At 40.5% G+C, this 21,663-nt stretch overlaps 1 protein-coding gene across 2 annotated transcripts in view; it reads right to left on the reverse strand.

Moving 5' to 3' along the window:
- Nucleotides 1-329: 329 nt before the first annotated feature.
- Nucleotides 330-21,663, reverse strand: part of ZNF593OS (ZNF593 opposite strand) — a 64,899-nt gene continuing 43,565 nt past the window's right edge. The window contains exons 1-3 of one of the 2 annotated variants that reach the window (XM_073564027.1): nucleotides 1,684-1,784; nucleotides 1,254-1,363; nucleotides 330-1,109 (exon numbers count right to left, since the gene is read on the reverse strand). In XM_073564027.1, the coding sequence (XP_073420128.1) occupies nucleotides 963-1,109; nucleotides 1,254-1,304 (198 nt within the window). In that variant the 5' untranslated portion in view covers nucleotides 1,305-1,363; nucleotides 1,684-1,784 and the 3' untranslated portion in view covers nucleotides 330-962. Of the gene's footprint in view, nucleotides 1,110-1,253; nucleotides 1,364-1,683; nucleotides 1,785-21,663 lie in introns of those variants that run through there. The other variant, XM_073564025.1, reaches the window with a different exon arrangement.

Consider the following 21,663-nt stretch of genomic DNA (forward strand, 5'->3'; position numbering starts at 1 on the left):
GTTGCATAATAAGATGACCTCTTTTTAAGGGTGGGAATGAATGTGTGGCTTGCTCAGGCATCCATAAACACGTCCGCTTGTCACTTCCAATCACGTCTGCTCACTTATCTCGCACGGATGCACAATTGGCACTATAGCGTTTAACCTCTGCATTGCTGTGAACACTGAACCCCAGCCAGCAGTTAGACTTTCAAAGAGGTAGGGTTTATATCTTTTAAAAGAGAATTCACCCATTCTGTATTGAAGGAAAACACTTAGGATTCAGCATTTAAATAAAAGTATTTGACCAAAATAAAAAATCTCAAATGACGAAAGTGCAAGAAGCTTTGTCTGTCACCGAGATTTATTGACTGAAGATGAACAATATGTTCATTTTACATAAAGCATTTGCACCTTTGTAAAGTTGTGACTAGCAGGCTACTTGGGTACACAGCTTTTACAACCTCACCACTACAATTGGTAAATGCAGAATAGACCATCACTGAATCATGGTGAAGACTGACACATGTCTACATGAGATCCCCCAACCACAGTAATTATATAATGTTAAGTTCTAATAAAGAGTTCTAGCCTGCCAACAAACTGGTATTATATAGTATATTGCTTAAAAAGCATGATCACCAATCATAAAGGGACATACTCAAAGTAATGTGCTGAACGTATGGTCGCTTTATCTGTGCCGGAGCTGTAGAGCATTTTCTATATCACCGATGAGATCTTGTAGTCTGATGCCTTTCCAGAACTTCAGCTTATTAGACACAAATGACACATTCGGATGAACAGCATTCTGGACGACTGCTGCCATTTCTTGAACGTTTGTATTCTTCAAAATACATTCTTTCTCACCCCATTCACTTGCCAGTTACCATTTTTCTTAGATCATTACTGAAGTGAAGACTATAGTGATCTTCTATGTACACGCAGTTTATGTAGATGAGCCTTCAAGCCTCTATTGAGGGTCCTCATTGTGAAGGTGGAAGGTTTGACTCTTGCATCATCTGACGGGCACTGTAATAGGACAGTCCAAGGCCCATTAGAGCAAAGAGGAAAGCCAAGTGATTTACTAGTCTGTCTTTGGGCTCCGCTGCCAGTTCTCCAGAAACCTGCATCTGAAATAGAAGAAACTAGGCTTAACTAGATGAAGTCATGTTACTTGCACATTGCTGCTGTGTAGTGCTCTGAATCTTAGTGAAAAATCAACAATGCAATGTATGATGTCGGCGTGGGTAATAAACCATACGCTTTAAGGTTACCTGCAGCAGTCGGAAGTATCCAGGGGTGAGCCGTCCAAGGCGGATTAACATTTTGCCTTTCAATCTGATAATCTGTATTTCCAGCTCAGTCGGGTTTGTGATAAATCAATCTGTGGAATAATATTACATATTATAAACACGTGGACAGTAGAAAAAAAGTGAAATGTTCATCATATTAATTTCCTGCTACCAAAAGAAGGGTTTTAGTTCGTAAGAGTATTGATGCACCTACGAAAACAATGAAATGGTTGATAAGGTCCTTGGCTTATATTGTAATGACTGCCAGTTCTCGCACGGTGTCATCTCGACATGTCTTCCTTTAGTCCATCCTGCTACTGCGTGACACTAAACCCAGTTAAATCTCATATTGTTCTTAAAATCCATTTGCGCACATCACCCCATAGCCATGATTATGTCGTCGCATTCATACCTACAGAACAGGTGTCCATTTCACCTTGATCACGCTGAGTGGTGCTGTTTGTTGGATGGCTACAAATGACGAGAGGCTGCTCTCCAGTCTATCTGATGTTGAAGACCCCTCCCCTCATTATAAGAACATCAGCAGAGCCCCTCCCAATAGGAACAGCTGTCAGAAGAGATCAGACCCATGGATGTCTAATAAGGCCAGAGGGGAGCATGAGGACAGAGAAAAAAATGTAGGTTAAGCAAACTGAGAGAAAACACACAGTATGGTCGCCAGATCTCGTCTGGGTATTTTCCCAGATCTCATTGTAACCTAAGAATTTAAACGCTGTTACTGACAGCCATGTTTGCATTCCTATGTGTCTGGCACAGAAAGACATCATTAGGGCAGACCGATGCCAGTCACTGGTTTCATCTACTCATTTATATGGGACATGACCGACAGATTATAGATAAGTTACCGTACTTCAGTAGCGAGTTACAACACATAACGCGATACCAAAAGTAATTTATTCTAGTGAAAGGACGAAACAATTGGGTCTGTGCTGTGATATACGAACATGATCATTAGGAATCGCCAAATCCTCTTACAGTGGAGTCTGTAATCAGGGATACGACCTTTTCCACTTTCATTTTATCACTAATCTCCCACATCATCCTCTTATCGGAATGATGTCCTAGTAGCGCATTTATGGCAAAACATGAGAAGACCTATTACATGCCAAGAAGTTACGGGCCTGATTCATTATTGCCTTTGCAATTTTTTTTTGGTCTAGTTTTATGTGTTTTGTACTTTTTTTTTTTTTTATTTTCACCCAATTCATTATTTTTGCCTTTTTTTAAAGTCTATTTGACGTGTCGCCTGATTTTTTTTTTGTTCACGTTTTGTTTCTCCACTTAGTAGGCAGAGTTTTATTTCAGATCAATAAAATTCATCTGATTTATCCATAGTGACTCTTTAAAAAGTCAAAAAAATTTGGTGCTCTTCTACTGTAGTTTTACCCCTCCTGTGTATTTTTGAGTGCCCAGGCATCTTGCTGCAAATTCTACATTTTCAGAAACTTGTCCGACAAAAACGTCCAAAAAAGGGTTGAACAAAGTTAAAAAAAAAACACTATTTTGAGGAGTTTGGCACCTAAAACCACAAGACAAAAAAAAGGAAGTAACTTATGCAAATATGTTGTAATTTTCCCGGGTTTGGAAACAAATTAGACAGTTATCCCAAAATAGTTTGTTCAAGCAAGTTCTTTTATTTGTCCAACTCAATACATTTATCAACTATCCAGTGGCTTAGTATGGGAAGGGGACAGGAGTGCTAGCTGCGGCTGCCAAATTCATTCAGAGTACTAAATTTTGACCCACTGCCCAATTATTTTACTTGTATAGCACTATAACATTCCTCAGAGCTTTACCGACATTATCATCACTGTCCCCAATGGGGCTCACTATCTAAATTTCCTATCGGAATGTGGGAGAGAACCAGAGTACTTGGAGGAGAACATACAAATCACCCTGTGAAGTGGGGCTGGTGAGCACTGATTCTTGCACAAGTTGCCTTCCGGCGCTGCTATACAGAGCACAACAGTGGAGGTAAGTAGTTGTCTTCTGCACTGTGTTTAGATGGCGACCAAGATGACAAAGATCGTAGTATAATGTGAGCTCTGTCATCTCAGTCGCTGCCTATGTACATGCAGTAGTTATTTCTTACTCTTAAAATTAATAAGGAAAAAGATTTCTGCGATTAATGTGAATTAATTTTCTGTGCATCATTTTTTTTTCCACTGTGGAATTTCTTTGGCTTATATGCTCTATATTTCTGCAGACTTCGGATGTAAGACTACTTCTTGGACATTAATGTTAATTTAAACTCTGCACAAAAATCTGCAACATAAATCCACAACAAACATACCTCGACATCTGCAAAGATCAGGCTACAGTATTGTCGACTTTTGTGGCATATTTTACTCTCGTGAGACATATACAGTTAGGTCCATATATATTTGGACAGACAACATTTTTCTAATTTTGGTTCTAGACATTACCACAATGAACTTTAAACAAAACAATTCAGATGCAGTTGAAGTTCAGACTTTCAGCTTTCATTTGAGGGTATCCACATTAAAATTGGATGAAGGGTTTAGGAGTTTCAGCTCCTTAACATGTGCCACCCTGTTTTTAAAGGGACCAAAAGTAATTGGACAGATTAAATAATTGTAAATAAAATGTTCATTTCTAGTACTTGGTTGAAAACCCTTTGTTGGCAATGACTGCCTGAAGTCTTGAACTCATGGACATCACCAGACGCTGAGTTTCCTCCTTTTTGATGCTCTGCCAGGCCTTCACTGTGGTGATTTTCAGTTGCTGTTTGTTTGTGGGCCTTTCTGTCTGAAGTTTAGTCTTTAACAAGTGAAATGCATGCTCAATTGGGTTGAGATCAGGTGACTGACTTGGCCATTCAAGAATATTCCACTTCTTTGCTCTAATAAACTCCTGGGTTGCTTTGGCTTTATGTTTTGGGTCTTTGTCCATCTGTAGTATGAAACGACGACCAATCACTTTGGCTGGATCTGCGCACACAGTATGGCTCTGAATACCTCAGAATTCATTCGGCTGCTTCTGTCCTGTGTCACATCATCAATAAACACAAGTGACCCAGTGCCACTGGCAGCCATGCATGCCCAAGCCATCACACTGCCTCCGCCGTGTTTTACAGATGATGTGGTATGCTTCGGATCATGAGCTGTACCACGCCTTCACCATACTTTTCTCTTTCCATCATTCTGGTAGAGGTTGATCTTGGTTTCATCTGTCCAAAGAATGTTCTTCCAGAACTGTGCTGGCCTTTTTAGATGTTTTTTTTAGCAAAGTCCAGTATAGTCTTTTGATTATTGATGCTTCTGAGTGGCTTTCACCGTGCAGTGGATTGTATTTACTTTCATGCAGTCTTCTCTTTATGGTAGATTTGGATATTGATACGCCTACCTCCTGGAGAGTGTTGTTCACTTGGTTGGCTGTTGTGAAGGGGTTTCTCTTCACCATGGAGATTATTCTGCGATCATCCACCACTATTGTCTTCCGTGGGCGCCCAGGTCTTTTTGCATTGATGAGTTCACCAGTCCTTTCTTTCTCAGGGTGTACGAAACTGTAGATTTTGCCTCTCCTAATGTTGTAGCAATTTCTCGGATGTTTTTTTTTCTGTTTTTGCAGCTTAAGGATGGCTTGTTTCACCTGCATGGAGAGCTCCTTTGACCGCATGTTTCCTTCACAGCAAAACCTTCCAAATGCAAGAACCACACCTCAAATCAACTCCAGGCCTTTTATCTGCTTAATTGAGAATGACATAACGAAGGGATTGCCAACACCTGTCAATTGTCCAGTTACTTTTGGTCCCTTTAAAAACAGGGTGGCACATGTTAAGGAGCTGAAACTCCTAAACCCTTCATCCAATTTTAATGTGGATACCCTCAAATGAAAGCTGAAAGTCTGAACTTCAACTGCATCTGAATTGTTTTGTTTAAAATTCATTGTGGTAATGTCTAGAACCAAAATTAGAAAAATGTTGTCTCTGTCCAAACATATATGGACCTAACTGTACCTGCTGAAGCATCTCATCCTTCAGGACAGCGTCTTACTTTCATGGATAAAAGAATATTTCCAATCAGAAAAGATGTTGAAATCCATGTGTAACAACATCTGAAAGTCACAAAGGCAGTAATATGCACCACAAAAACTGATCTAAATATGTAAATCCAGCTGATATAAATTTTCATATTCCTTAGATATTAATGAACATATAAAATATCAGGTATTTCTCCTCCGTCCACTCTAAGTTCTCTGCCTCGCCATTATGAAGATGTATGTGTATCTGCTGCTGTGTTTTGTTAGATAAGTTGCCATAGGGGTGAACCCTATATACCCTCATTCAAAGAGTGGCATCGGTATCACTTCAAGGGAATCTAAACACATTACATAGTAGAGAAGCATATTGGATTTTTGCTTTAGATACACGGGTTCCTCGAGGTCGAGAAATTACCTTTGAAAATAAATTTTGTTACATTATTAGAAAATGGTGCCACAGACCAAATTTTCAGAGCTATGGCATTTTCTTGAAAATCTTCAACATTTTTTAGGCATTTTCTTTTCGTGTTAAAAAGTTGAAAATATGAAAACATTCGAAATCACACTGCTCTGGTTCAGAGATGAAAAACAGTTAAGCTTGTCTCATTTTGTGGTGATGAAAACAAATATGATACTTAAATTTGCCGATTGGCTCTAATTTTCAAGATCCAGAGGAGGTTATAATTACTTATGACACCTTTCAAGCAGGCTTATAGAAAAATTGCACCTTTATGATTTCATCCTCATTGCATTGTTAGTAGCTCATCTATTACATCATCTATTTAGTCTTGAGCATTCAGTATTCAATAATCTTAGGGTCACTAATCGGAGAACGTCAACTGCCTTGTCGTAATCCTAATTACGGTTGTATCTTCTGCTTTTCTAAATGCTCTCTGTAAGGTATACCATTTTAGGATTTCTAAGCAGAGTAACAAGTTTCTATTTTTTTTTTTTTTTTCTTAGGTATGCCTTGTTCATGCATTACCAAAGCTTTATATGCCTAGACATCATTTTTGCGACCCAAAGGCAAAACTTGACTACCATGGTAAGGAGAGCCTACAACCAACCTGTATTTTGGCTACAGAATAAGCGATCAGGACAAGAGTGATCTATAGATGCTGCAATAGATGTGCCTGACATCTTTACCCAGTGGTTACATGGGAAGAGGCAATCTATGCCTTTGTAGAAGCAATAATCTGGAGAGAGCCAACCAATCACATTACCAATTGCTATTTCTGCATGGACTGAAGTGGACTTTATAGTATCCAAACATTTCATCTACAAAATGCCCAGTACCACATACAGAGGAACTGTTCCAAAAGCATCAAACGTTTTCAGTCGAGTCAAGTAAGGAAGAAGAGGGCACTTTGTGTAATGAAACATGTACCTCTCACGACCCAGACTTTGTCAGCAACCTCAACTGGACCACATCTCTTACACAAAGTGAACTGAACAATCTTATTAGGGATTTAGATCTGCCCAAGAGTAACGCTGAGCTCTTAGGGTCCCGTTACACTAAACGACACACCAGCGATCCCGACAACGCTATGACCTGGTCGGGATCGCTGGTGCGTTGCTACATGATCGCTGGTGAGCTCTCAAACAGGCAGAATCACCAGCGATCAGGACAAGCGAGGACGCTGGTAACAAGGGTAAATAGCGGGTAACTAAGCGCGAGCGTCACTTAGTTATCTGCTGTTTACCCTGTATACCAGCGTGCTCATGCTGGGAGCTGGTGTCCAAGGTAAACTGCGGGTAACTAAGCACGCGATTGTGCAAATCGTCCTATATTTTTCCTAATAATCAAAAGCCATTTTTGCTATTCACATTTCATATACTTCACATTGACGTGCTTTAGCACGATTGAGTGCAACTATCTTCGTATATTGTACATGTAAGTATCTGTTTTTGGTATGCACCTGTTCAGACTAGTTCTTCATGTGCCAGTTAGTTTTCTGTTATTTGTATGCTGCAGAAAAAAATGCACTGCAAATATGTGCAGAAATTTACTGATCATGTGCATAACACTTCAGGATTGTCATTGAATTACCTTGCATAGGGAATCCATTGTGTTTTTGGACCATTTACGCGCAGAAAGAAATGCAGTGAACACGCATCAAATACGCAATGTGCTACCTTACCCACATGACCATGCATCAGAGACCGATTCCCTTAAAAAAAAAATGTAGTCTGGATCTAAACACCTTTATTTTGTCTATGGTGTTTATCCCAGGATAAAGAGAAATCCCTCTGACCCCATTCACTTCATGTTCGCAGGCTATGTTGCTAATATACAGTATATTTAAATAGTAAAAAGAAAAATGATATTGCAGCTCTCTCATAGATATGGCAAATTGTTTATAGTTGTTTTTTATACTGTTAAATAATGTACTTTGCTCTGATTCAATATTTAATAATTGCCGTTATTCCCCAAATTTGCTGTGCACTAAGGCTACTTTTACATTTGCGCCGTTTTGCGCAGCGTTTCGTGTGCGCATGAAACACAAGCAAAAAAACGCTTGCAAATGCATGTAAACGCACCGATTTTTTTTGACTCATCAGTGTGCGTATGACGACAAAAAAAATGCAGCGTTTGAATGCGTTTTCATGCGTTTGCGTTTTTTAGGTACATGTGTTCTCTAGGTGTTACATTTCACAGGAGGAAAAAAAATCCTTGAAAAATTCTTGAAACAGACTCCATCAATGGGACACCAGTGGGCGTGTGTCATGGGAACTCTTTATATAGACCCTGTTTACAGCTGAATTCTTCAGATTTTGTTGCTTTTTCCTTTGTGAACATGGATCTGCGCTGGAAGAGTTTTCGCTTCAACTTGGATCTGGACATCGCGCTGGCTCAAGCATTTGCTTGCTAGCAACAAAGGGAGAGGGAGAGACAGCGAAGACAGCAGCAGCGACGTTTGTGGATACATCCGATTATTGAACTCCGGGAGAGCCGTGGAACGTACCACACCCTCTACAGCGAGCTCCAGGCAAACTTGGCCAAATTTAGTGACTATACCCGGATGTCCCAAGAAAGCTTCAAAGCTTCATGGATTTGCTTGTTCGTGATCAAGAAGCCATCCGGAGACAGGACACACAGCTCCATTGTGCGATTCCTCCTAAGGAACGGCTCCTGGTCACATTACGGTTCGTAATATTTACCTGCATAATTTTTTTTGTTCTGGCATGTACTATTCCAAAGCCTGCAGAATTATTGTTCTGCCATGTAGTAAACAAAAGCCTGCAGAATTATTGTTTTGCCAGGTACTAATATTTTTTTATTTTATTGTTTTAAAAAACCCTAGACACAAACGCCTGTTCCTAGCATCACACACACTTGTGTTATCACGGCCAAGGTGACTGCCGCATCACACAGCAATACAAAAGAAAATGCACTGTTAGCCAGGATAACACAAATGTGTGTGATGCTAGAAACTCCTGTTCCTAGCATCACACACACTTGTGTTATCACGGCCAAGGTGACTGCTGCTTCACACAGCATTGAAATACTTACCGAAAATCCTTGCAGACCCGGGGAGAGGCGTTGTCCCAGTCATCCATCAGTGCTGTGGCCACCTCATTCCACTGCCGCTGGGTCCACCACATGGTCCGCGTGCTGCGGATCACGGCTGTCCCACAACGGGACTCGCTCCTGGACCAAGTTGATTAGGGTGTCGTTGTCCAGGGCCATTTCTTCGTCCCGTTGTGGAGCATAGAAAAAAAAGAAAAACATAATCTTGGAAAGATTTGGAAATGAAGAAGATAGAAAAAGATACAGAAAATAAGCAAGATTGAAGATGGAAAAAAGGCAGAGGAAAAAAAAATACAAAAAGGACATTCACAGTCAGTCTATACTTACAGGCCGTCTCCCTGCCCGCACTTGGATTGGCTGTTCCTGCTGTTCGTCCTCCAAAACCGTGGCCGATGAGGTCTGAAAGAACAAAAATTAATTTGGTACATTTGTAGGTGCAGCAGCGAATACTTACCCAAAATGTAGGGCAGGAAGGTACTCACTTCACGCTCTACTTGGGCCAGTTCACCACGGGACGGTGTATATTCCTCCCCAGAAGACATGCTGCTATAAAAAAAGAGACATTAGTACATAATATAAAAAAGGACAGGAAGACATTAGGTTTAGAATACTCACATTCTTGAAGGTGCTGCTTTGCTCCAAATTTCTGAATGATATTGTCACTTCCAGGCTGTCTGTAGAGTAGAGGTCTGCCAGTGCAAACACCTTCTTTTATCTACACTTCCCCCAAACAATGTTTCTTTGTGTAGGAGGTGGTTTAAACCAGTGTCTAGACATGTTTACTCAAAAATCGCATGTGATCAAAAGTGCAGGCGTGCACATGTCCATTCGCACGCATGCGACCCCATAGACTGTAATGTGTTATTTTGGCGCATTCCGTGTGCACGCGATCGCATGCGTTTTTTTAACGAGGTTGGGCGGAACAAAAAATGCAACATGTTGCGTCTAGGGGCACACCTGGAAAAAGCGCATGAAATCGCAGATGAACGCGTGCAAGAGCTAGACCATGCGCCCGCCATGTTAAACATAGGGGCGCATGCGACCGATAGCGCACGATGCGCTGCGTGAAAAACAGCTAATGTGAAACCAGCCTTAATTACTTAAAGGATCTGCTCATTGCCTGTTTTCAGGAGCTCACTGCTTCCCTGCCAGTTATCTGGGCAGCTTCACTGTATTTGCTGCGCAAAGACCCTACAAGTTCACACTCTTAGCACAGGAAACTGGCCACCTCTGATAGACTGCAGGTAGCTTGGACAATGAGCGGTACAATTTTTGAGAACAGAGAGGATTTTTAATAAGATGTAAATAGCAAAGCTGCTTGAGACAACTCCCTTAACTCCTTTCACTGCCTGTCTGATCGCTGATCTGACACAGTGCTCTGCAAAGTGTCAGATCAGCAATCTGACACTATATAGTGATGTCCCACCCTGGGACAAAGTAAGAAAAAAAAAAAAAAAAATTACCGTGTAAAAATATTTTTAAAAAATTCCTAAATAAAGAAAATAAATATTGTTCCAAAAATACTTTTCTTTATGTAAGTAAAAAAAACAATAAAAGTACACATTTACTGTAGTATCGCCGCATCGGTAACGATCGATCCGCCCTATAAAACTGTCTCACTAGTTAACCCCTTTAGTGAACCTGTTAAAAAAAAAATGCTTTATCATACCGCCGAACAACAAGTGGAATAACGTGATCAAAAAGATGGATACAAACAAACATGGCACTCCTGAAAATGTCATCTTGTCCCGCAAAAAGCGAGCCACCATACAGCATCATCAGCGAAAAAATAAAAAAGTTATAGCTCACAGAATAAAACGATGGAAAAATAATTATTTCTTATAGAAAATTGTTTTTATTGTATAAAAGCGCCAAAACATAAAATATAAATGAAGTATCGCTGTAATTGTACTGACCTGAAGAATAAAACTGCTTTATCAATTTTACCACACAAGGAATGGTATAAACGCCCCCCCAAAAAAAAAAGAAATTCATGAATTGCTGGTTTTTGTTCATTCTGCTTCCCAAAAATCGTAATAAAAAGCGATCACAAAATGTCGTGTGCCCGAAAATGATACCAATAAAAACGTCAACTCGTCCCGCAAAAAATAAGACCTCAAATGACTCTGTGGGACAATATGGAAACATTATAGCTCTCAAAATGTGGTGATGCAAAAACTATTTGCAATAAAAAGCGTCTTTTAGCGTGACAGCTGCCAAACATAAAAACCCGCTATAAATAGTAAATCAAACCCCCCTTTATCACCTCCTTAGTTAGGGGGAAAAAAAATAAAATAAAAAAATGTATTTTATTTCCATTTTACCATTAGGGTTAGGGATGGGGCTAGTGTTAGGGTTGGGGCTAAAGTTAGGATTAGAGTTGGGATTAGGGTTAGGGGAGGGTTAGGATTAGGTTTGTGGTTAGGGTTATGGTTAGGATTAGGGTGTATTGGGGTTAGGGTTGGAGTTAGAACTGGGGGGTTTCCACTGTTTAGGCATATCAGGTGCTCTCCAAATGCGACATGGTATCCAATCTCAATTACAGCCAATTTTGCGCTGAAAAAGTCAAACGGCGCGCCTTCCCTTCCGAGCTCTGCCATGCGCCCAGTGGTTTACCCCCACATATCAGGGGTCAGCGTACTCAGGACAAATTGCACAATAACTTTTGGGGTCCAATTTCTCCTGTTACCCTTAGGAAAATTAAAAAAATTGGACCTGAAGTTATTTTTTGTGAAAAAAAGTTACCGTATATACACTTGTATAAGCCGACCCCCCCCACCCCCCCAAAACCCCCTAATTTTGCCACAAAAAACTGGGAAAACGTATTGACTCGTGTATAAGCCTAGGGTGGAAAATGCAGAAGCTACTGGTAGATTTCAAAAATAAAAATAGATGCCAATAAAAGTAAAAATTAATTGAGACATCAGTAAGTTAAATGTTTTGAATATCCATATTGAATCAGGAGCCCCATATAATGCTCCATACAGTTCATGATGGCCCCATAAGATGCTCCATACAAAATACAACCCATATAATGCTGCACAAAGGTTAATGATGGCCCCATAAAATGCTCCATAGAATAATATGCCCCATATAATGCTCCATAAAGGTTATGGCCCCATAAGATGCTCTATAGAATATGCCCCATAAGGTGCTCCATAGATTATTCCCCCATAAAATGCTCCATAGATTATGCCCCATAAGATGCTCCATAGAATATGCCCCTATATGCTGCCCCATAGAATATGCCCTCATATGCTGCTCCATAGAATGCCTCAAATGCTGCTCCATAGACAATGCTGCCATATGCTGCCCCCATATGCTGCTCCATAGAATATGCCCCCAAACGCTTCCCCATAGAATATGCCAACATATGCTGCCCCATAGAATATGCCCCCATATTCTGCTCCATAGAATATGCCTCCATATGCTGTTCCATAGAATATGCCAACATATGCTGCCCCCATATGCTGCTCCATAGAACATGCCCCCATATGCTGCCCCATAGAATATGCCTCCATATGCTGTTCCATAGAATATGCCCCCATATGCTGCCCCCATAAGATGCTCCATATATTATGCCCTATATGCTGCTGCAAAAAAAAAATGCCATACTCACCTCTCCTCACTGGGGGCTAGGTGCCGGTGTCGCCCCTCGCTCAGGACCCGGCACCTGAGATATTCACCTGTCCTGGGTCCATCGCTGCTCACCGCTGTCTGCTGTGTCCTGTATCAGTGACTGTTCAGCCAGCAGAGGGTGCAGACCGCACTAATCAGGTCATCGCGCCCTCTGCTTGCTAAATGTCACTGACACAGGATGCAGCAGACAGCGGTGAGCAGCGATGGACCCGGGACAGGTGAATATTGGATATATTACCTCCCCCTGGCGCGTCTTTGCAGCTCGGCTTCTCCTACGGTCTCCCTTCCTTCCTTCAGTGGTCATGTGGTACCACTCATTAAACTCATAAATATGTGCATATTCATGAGTTTAATGAGTGGTACCACGTGACCGCGGAAGGAAGGGAGACCGTAGGAGAAGCGGAGGGGGGCTGCAGAGACGCATCGGGGGGTCAGTATGATCTCTGACACCCCTGCTCCCCCTCCCACGCCGACCCCCAGGTATATGACTTAAAAAAATGGGCTGAAAATCTCGGCTTATACACGAGTATATACGGTAAATGTTGATTTTTTTTAACCCCTTTCTGCCATGAGACGTTCTATCCCGTCCATGTGCCCTGGGACTTAATTTCCAGGGACGGGATAGTGCGTCATGGCATTTAATGCGACATCGCGACTTAAGTCGCGATGATCGCATTCAAATTCCGACGCCATCATACCTTATTGTAGATGGCCTCGGCATCCTGGGGTGTGTAGCCGCCGTCCCTTCCTCCCGAGCGCTGTGATTGGCTGTTGAATTCGAAACCAATCATAGCGCTTCTCATTGTTTCAGCCAATCGGCGCGACTGAAACAATGATGTCCTAGGCTAGGATCGAGTACCGATGTACTCGATCCTGGATCTGGTGCCTGGCAATGCCAGGCACCGGCAAAACACCCCCGGATTGGCGCAATCGCATCGATCGTGCCAGTTGCAGGGCAGAGCGGCGCTATAGCGCCGCTCTGCACTGCCAGTATCGGTCCAGATCGGTGCTGTATTAGCACCGATCCTAGGCAGTGACCTGATACAGGCCCAGCAGGGCCTGCAGAACTGGTTGGCGTGATCGATTTAGATCGGCGATCGCGCCAACCCCAGGGCACAGCTGCTGTCACTCTGTGACCGCTCTGTGCCCTGCTGATGACCTGGGCATGACCTGCCTTTGAATCGGAGCTCACCGATCCTAGGCGGTTGCCATAGTCACCAGGCAGTGCAGGGATTGGTGGATCAATGTTATCATTCGATCCCAATGACAGGTCACAGCAGCGATGTGACCGCTCTGTGACCTGTCCCTGACCTGCCTGTGACCTGTATGACAGCTCTGCAGGGGGTCCTCACACTAGCTGAGGATTCCCTAGAGAGCGGTCTGTTGTGAGTTCATTTTCCCCTTCACCATTGAGGTCTGATGAACTCCCTCTTCTGGGGAAGGAAGGTAGTGAGGCTGATTACCAAGCATCTGGGCAGGATGATGATGATTGGGTGACGGGAATTGCTGACTGGATATAAGGCAGCCGACGCCCTTCTGCCTTGCTGGTGATCTCTCTGAGGGATTCTAGGAGACCAGTCTGATTCCTGCTCCTCAAAAGCTAAGTTTTCTGCTCTGTTTGTTGCATTTGTGTTTTGGTTTTGTTTTTCCTTGTTTTTCTGGATTTCTGCCATTCCCTGCTGGGGTGTGCTGAATTCCTTTTTGCTCTGTCTTCAGAAAATACCTGAGTACTGATATAGTCTTTTTGAAGCCTAGCGTCTTCAGGGCTTTTTTCCCAATCAGCTGTTGGCTCTTGTTTTGATAGGGTTTTGGCGGATTACAGACAGCAGCTTTTCTATCCTGTCCTATGTAGTTAGCTTGGGCCCCATCGTTTGCTCAGCCTATGTTTCTATCTGTGTGAGTGTTTTTTCATCTTGCTTCACCGTCATTATATGTTGGGGGCTGCCTATTGCTTTGGGGTCTGCTCTGGGGCAGTTTAAATTTCCCTTTCTGTCTTTAGGCTATGTAGTTCTCCGGCTGTGATCGAGGGGTCTAGGGCACCGTAGGAACCCCCCACGGCTACTGCTAGTTGTTGTTGATAGGTTCAGGGGTCTGTAATCCGATAGCTGCCAACTTCTCCGGTTTTCTGGACTTAGCTAGTATTTCTGTTTTTGCCTCCTACTGTGACTCATTCATAACAGAATCACCAGCCATACCGCAGATCCTAGGGTACTCAATAGCAGGAAAGAATTGTAAAAAAAAAAAAAAAAAAAAAAGTGTGTATATTTTTTCCTCTATATCTCTGAGGCCGTAGGGGGAATTTTTTTTTTCTCTCAATGGAGATAAAGCAATTGTCTGATCGCGTGGAGCAGCTCGCTGCGGAAGTGCGGGGAATTTCCGCCTACCTTGCTCATTCACATGCTGCTGAACCAAAGATCCCTACTCCTGATGTGTTTTTTGGGAATCGGTCTAAATTTTTGAATTTCAAAAATAATTGTAAATTATTTTTTGCCTTGAAGCCTAACTCGTCAGGGAGCTCCGCGCAGCAGGTTAAAATTGTCATCTCTTTGCTGCGTGGCAATCCCCAGGATTGGGCGTTTTCTTTGAAATCAGATGATCCTATTCTGACTAATGTCAACGCATTTTTTCAAGCCTTGGGGTTGTTGTATGACGAACCAAATGCTATTGATCAGGCTGAAAAGACCCTGTTGGCATTGAGCCAGGGTCGAGATTCTGCAGAATTGTACTGTCAAAAATTCCAAAAGTGGGCGGTCCTTACTACCTGGAATGATAATGCCTTGGCAGCTCTCTTTCGGAAGGGTTTGTTCGAAGCCATAAAAGATACTATGGTGGGTTTTCCTGTTCCCGCTGGTCTTGACGATTGTGTCATTAACCATTCAGGTTGATCGGTGTTTACGTGAACGCAGGACTGCACGAGAGGTGTTGCCACCTGTTGAACAAGTGTCTGAACCTATGCAATGTGATAGAGTTTTGTCCAGGGAGCAACATCAGGAGTTCAGAAGGCATAATAAGCTGTGTTTTTTTTTTTTGTGGAGATGCCTCGCATATTATTTCTCTTTCCTAAACGAGAGAAACGTTTTGCACACACGTTTTCTGTGGGTGGTGTTCAACCTAAGTTTCTTCTGGCAATTACTCTGATCTGCTCCCTGTCCACATTTTCCGCCAAGGCTTTTGTGGATTCGGGAGCAGCCCTGAACCTAATGGACTTGAACTTGGATTTTGCTAAATGTTGTGGATTTCCGATGACACCTCTGCGGACGCCTAGCCCTTTGAGGGGGATTGATGCTACTCCTTTGGCGAAAAATAAACCTCAGTTTTGGACCCAGGTGGTAATGCGGGTCACCCCAGACCATCAAGAAAATTGCAGATTTTTGGTGTTGCATAATTTGCATGATACCATTGTTCTCGGGCTTCCCTGGTTGCAAATTCATAATCCAGTTTTGGATTGGAAATCTGTGTCTGTGGTGAGTTGGGGTTGTCGGTGTGCCCTTAGTGAGGCTCCGTTTTTTTCCACCTCACCTCAGTCGCATGATGTTCCTGACTATTTGGCGGATTTTTATGATGTATTTAGTGAGAATGAGTCTGCGTCTTTGCCTCCTCATAGGAGTTATGACTGCAATTGAACTGAGCCCGGGGTGTAAATTTCCCAAGGGTCGGCTCTTCAATTTATCTGTACCCGAGCACGAGGCTATGCGATCCTATATTAAGGAGGCGTTGGAGAAGGGTCATATTAGACCATCCTCTTCACCCTTAGGTGCTGGGTTTTTTTTCGTGGCCAAAAAGGATGATTCTTTAAGGCCTTGTATTGACTATCGTGCCCTCAACAAAATTACTATTAAATATCAGTATTTGTTACCCCTGATTTCAGATCTATTCTCCAGAGTTAAAGGTGCTTGCTGGTTTACCAAGCTTGACCTCAGGGGGGCGTATAATGTTATCCGCATTAAGCATGGGGATGAATGGAAGACGGCGTTTAATACTCCGGAGGGACATTTTGAGTACCTGGTGATGCCTTTTGGGCTCACTAATGCCCCTTCTGTCTTCCAGTGTTTCATGAACGATATTTTCCGAGACTTTGTGGATAAATTTTTGATTATCTATCTGGATGATATTTTGATCTTCTCCAAGGATTGGGTTTCTCATGTGGAACATGTTCGGACTGTGTTCCGGATCTTGAGGGAGAATTTCCTGTATGTCAAAGGATCGAAATGCCTTTTTGGGGTACAGAGGATTTCTTTTTTGGGATTTATTTTGTCTCCGTCAACTATTGAAATGGACCCGGCCAAGGTACAGGCCATTTATGATTGGGTTCAGCCCACTTCTTTGTTTTCCAATAATTTTTATTAAGGTATTTCAAATTTAACAAACATAGGAAAAAAGCGTATGGGAAATGGGATACAGAAGGAAAGGGAAGGGAAAAGAAAATACAATAGGAAACTCAATGAGTGATCATTTATAGCCATTACTCCATAAGCATCTTAAAGCTAAAAGCTAAGAATATAACTAAAACTTAACATCTGAAGTCTAAAATCTAAAATAAACAGAAGAAAAGAAAAATAAGATCCTATCTGGATTCATCAGTGACAACAAAACTAGTTTTTTGTAAGAAAAGTTTTATTCCATACTTCCCACTTTTTATTATATTCGTCCAAGAAGTTATTATGTAGAGCAAAGCGTCTTTCTAATGCGCTATGTTTCAGAAGATTGTGAAAAATATCTTCGAATTTTGGTATATCGGTTTTTTCCAGTGTGCTGCTATTGAGTTTTTAACTACTAGTAAAATATGTACTATCATTAATGTATCTGAAAAGTCTAAATTTTCTAGATCTAATAAAAGAAGAGCCATACTAGGGGAAATAACCAATTTCCTTCCCAAAAAGGTGTTTATATGAACAGATACTTCCTTCCATAGACTCTTAACATTAGGGCATTCCCAAAATATGTGATATATGTTTCCCACCATTCCACACTCTCTCCAACATAAGTTGGAGTTACCTGGATTTATAAAATTCAGCCTCGAAGGGGTATAATACCATCTCACAAACATTTTGTAGTAAGACTCTTGTAGTGTCATTGAGATTGTTGCTATGTAAGAAAACTTCAAGGCATCTTGCCATTGTTCCAGTGTGGGTGTAATGTTTAATTCTGACTCCCATCGTTTCATATATGCGCTCTTTAGTATAAACGTGTCTTTATTGAAAATGTTATATATGTTCTTTAAGCTCCAAACGTTCTTTTTCTCTATGTTTCCCAAGTATAAAGATATAATGTCCAAATTTAGTGGCTTAATTTGGGAGAATTTTTTAATGTAGCTTTTTAGAATGGTGAAAAAGAGAAATTCTGAGGAGGGAAGATTAAATTTTGTTTTAATCTCACTAAAGGAAAGGAAGGTACCATTGTATATATCTCCTATTTTTTTAATATTACATGTAGTCCAAATTTCTGGAATAGTACACTTGTAAAAGATAGATATTAAGTTTAGTGGAAAATTACACATTTGTCTCACTTTGTTCCAATTTCTCCCTGGTCTAATAAAATTTTTCCAAGCCAAGAGTATGGCTTGGAATATGGGATGAGAAGGCAAACTTGGTCGGGAACCCAATACATTAGCAAAGAAAATATTGTGGAATATGTCATTATTACTTTGACTTTCTTCCAAGGCGATCCACGCAGGTGTTGTATTACGACTAAACCAATAAACGCTAGCTTTAATCAGTAAGGCTTGGTAATAAGCTGTTACATTCGGTAGCCCCAGACCTCCATTTTTTTTACTTTTATAAAGGATGTTCGACGCAATTCTTGATTTTTTGCCATCCCAAACAAAGGAGTTTATTAATTTTTGAATTTTTGACAATTGCGCTGAAGGAATGTATACTGGAAGGATCCTAAACAAATACAATATCTTAGGTAAAACAAATGACTTGACAGCCAATATTTTCCCGAACAAGGATAAACCAATACGTTTAAAATTTACAAAATCTGTGGTGACATTGTGAATTAAGTTGTTAAGATTAATTGAGATAGTTGAATGTAATTTGTTTGTCAGCTTCATCCCCAAATATCCAACTTCCTCCTCCTTGCACGAAAATTTTGAGAGAGTTCCTAAACGTTCCACTTCTTGAGGATTTAAGTTAAAGGGTAAAATCTTTGATTTTGAATGATTTATTTTAAAATAAGATATATTTGAGAATAGCTTTAAATCTGATGACAATGCTGTGATAGAAATCTCTGGGTTTAAGAGTGTCAGCAGTATATCGTCCGCAAACAGACTGATTTTAAATGTGCGTTAAAGAGTTTCAAGGCCAAAGATGTTAGGATTAGATCTGATTTTTTCTGCCAGGGGTTCTATTGCCAAAACAAATAAAAGTGGAGAAAGGGGACCACCCCTGCCTTGTACCATTTGAAATAGGAAATGACTTTGATAAATGATTATTCGTGTATACTTTTGCACAAGGCTCTGAATACAAGGCCATAACTGAAGAAATGAAGTGATCATTAAATACAAATTTCAATAATGCTTTCTTTAGATACGCCCAATCTAGCCTATCAAAGGCTTTTTCAGCGTCTAGCATAACTAGAACTGAAGGATCTGTAGAAAATTTAGTAGCGGTAATTATATTCATGATCCTTCTAGTCCCGTCAGCAGCTTGACGACCTTCTACAAAGCCAATTTGATCGTCTTTTATTAAAAAAGGTAGAACCTTTTTAAGTCTTTCAGCCCATATTTTTGAGTACAGCTTTGCATCCCCATTAATGAGTGAAATTGGTCTGTAGCTGTGAACCTTGTCAGGGTCTCCCTTCTCCTTAGGTATCATAACAATCGTAGCTTCTAACATTTCCTTTGGAAAGGAGCCCTGACAGGTAGCCAAGTTAAATATGTTTTCCAGATAAGGAGCTAGGATAGTTTGAAAGGTCTTATAATATTCATTGGTAATCCCGTCAGGCCCCGGTGATTTCTGGGCTTTAAGTTTATTAATCGCATCAAATATTTCTTCTGTTGATATGGGTCTGTTTATATGTTCCATCTCTAAAGGATCAATTCGGGGGAGATCTAATTTGTCTAAGAATGTATCTATCAATTTAACATCTGGTTGTGCTGTTTCAGCGTCCGAAGCTAAATTGTATAAGCCTTGAAAAAACTCTGCAAAGGCGTTTGCAATATCCCGAGGATGAGTCTTAACATTTCCGTTGTTGTCTTTGATTTTAACTATTCTCTTATTAATTCTCTCTTGTTTGAATCTTTTCATCATATATGCAGTTGGTTTGTTAATAGATGAGTAAAATTTAAATTTTAAATTTTTGATAACTGCATCATAATCCGAAATGATTGCAGTTCTTAATTCCTGCCTTAATTTCAGTATTTCCGAGTGAACACTCGAGGATGGAACCGGCAAACTGTTTTGAAACTCTTCTTTCAGTTTTATCTGAGACTGTAAATTTGTGATTGTCTGTCTTTTTATCCTTTTTGATTTGGACGAAAGTTGAATCAAATGGCCTTTCAGGACCGCCTTGTGAGCGTTCCAAAGAACGAACGGATTTATATGACCAACGTCATTTTCTTTAAAATAGTTAGAGATTGTATTTGAAATTAGTTCCTTATATTCAGGATTTTTAAATAAAGTGGAGTTAGCTTTCCAGAGAAACATGTTTTCTGAATAGAATCCCAATTCAAACTCCGCCAGCACAGGGACATGATCTGATATAGATTTGCCCAAGATACTAATTTTTTTGAATTTAGAAATAGCAAAAACATCTGTCAATATTAGGTCTATTCTCGATGATGTTTTATGCGTGTCCGAATAGTGGGTGTATTCACACGAAGAAGTATTCAGACAGCGATAAATGTCAAAGAGTTCATTAGAAATTAACCATTTACTAAGAGAAGGTGCTTTATGGCGTACTGGTGATGAAGAATCCATTGTACTATCAGGGACTATATTAAAGTCTCCTGCGAACATAAGCATTCCTTTCTTAACTTTATTGATCTTATCCATTAATCTATTTAGATATGAAATGGTCTTTTTATTTGGAGCGTATACATTAATTATTGTGCAAAGTTTATGATTGAGTTGACATATGAGGATATGATATCTCCCTTGTGGATCTGTGATTTCTTCTATTAATTCAAATGGAATATTATTTTTTATAAGTGTAATGACCCCGGCCGCCTTTTCCCCTTTCAGGGATTGAAACATATGTGGAAATTTCTTATTTTGAAAGAACGGATGACTTTCCCTAGTAAACTTGACTTCTTGTAGACATAGAATATAGCAAAGCGGACATTGTATCTCCCTCCAAAGTGTATGCCTTTTATAAGGGATATTTAGGCACCTAACGTTGAAAGACAAAATTTTAAGCTTCATGTTTATGTCGCTGTGAAATAAAGTAGGAAGTGGAACAAATCCAAATAAGACTCCTAACTACAGCACTGTAAATACCAAGTGATAGAAATAAGACTTCAGTAAGTCTGTGTAACAAACAACAATAAAAAAAAAAAAAAGAGAAACAAAAGAAAAATCAAAAATCAAAAAGTAAACTCGAATGAGTTCCCCTGGAGGAATCCAACCTAGAAGGATTCTCACCTAGTTTGGGGTTATATGGAAAAAAAAAAGTGGTTCAACTCCTACCCTTACACCTAATATTTCTATTAATCCTTCTAATTTTTAAGCATTATAAACATTCCAAATAATGAAAGTGAAACCCGGTACTTCTTGACAATAAGTTCAGCCAATGTCATCCTGGAATGATTGGACGAAAAGCATTGCTTCTTCTGGTGTAAAAAAAGGGATTGTCTTCCCCCTATACCACACCAAAAGTTTAGCAGGATAACCCCATCTATATAAAATGCCAAGATCTTTTATTTTTGTATTTACTTCTCTAAAAGATTTTCTGAACTCCATGGTTGCCTTGGAGAAATCTCCAAAAACTCTTATGTTGGTATAAGGATCTGGAAAGTTTCCCTTGTCTCTGATATAGTGTAAAATTTTTTCCTTTGTTTCAAAATAATGCATATGGAGGATAGTATCCCTCGGCTTATCGACAGACAAGCCTCTAGGACGCGGAATACGGTGGATTCTGTCAATCCTGAATTCAAAATCTGGAAGATCAGGTAGAGCCTTTTTAAATATAGTTTTCGTGTAGTTGGAAAGCTCATCTTGTGAGATTTTCAGGGATACCTCTTATTTTAAGATTATTCCT

The sequence above is a fragment of the Dendrobates tinctorius genome, unplaced genomic scaffold (assembly GCF_039654945.1).
Source record: "Dendrobates tinctorius isolate UK_male_01 unplaced genomic scaffold, ASM3965494v1 ptg000422l, whole genome shotgun sequence".
Lineage (NCBI taxonomy): Eukaryota > Metazoa > Chordata > Amphibia > Anura > Dendrobatidae > Dendrobates > Dendrobates tinctorius.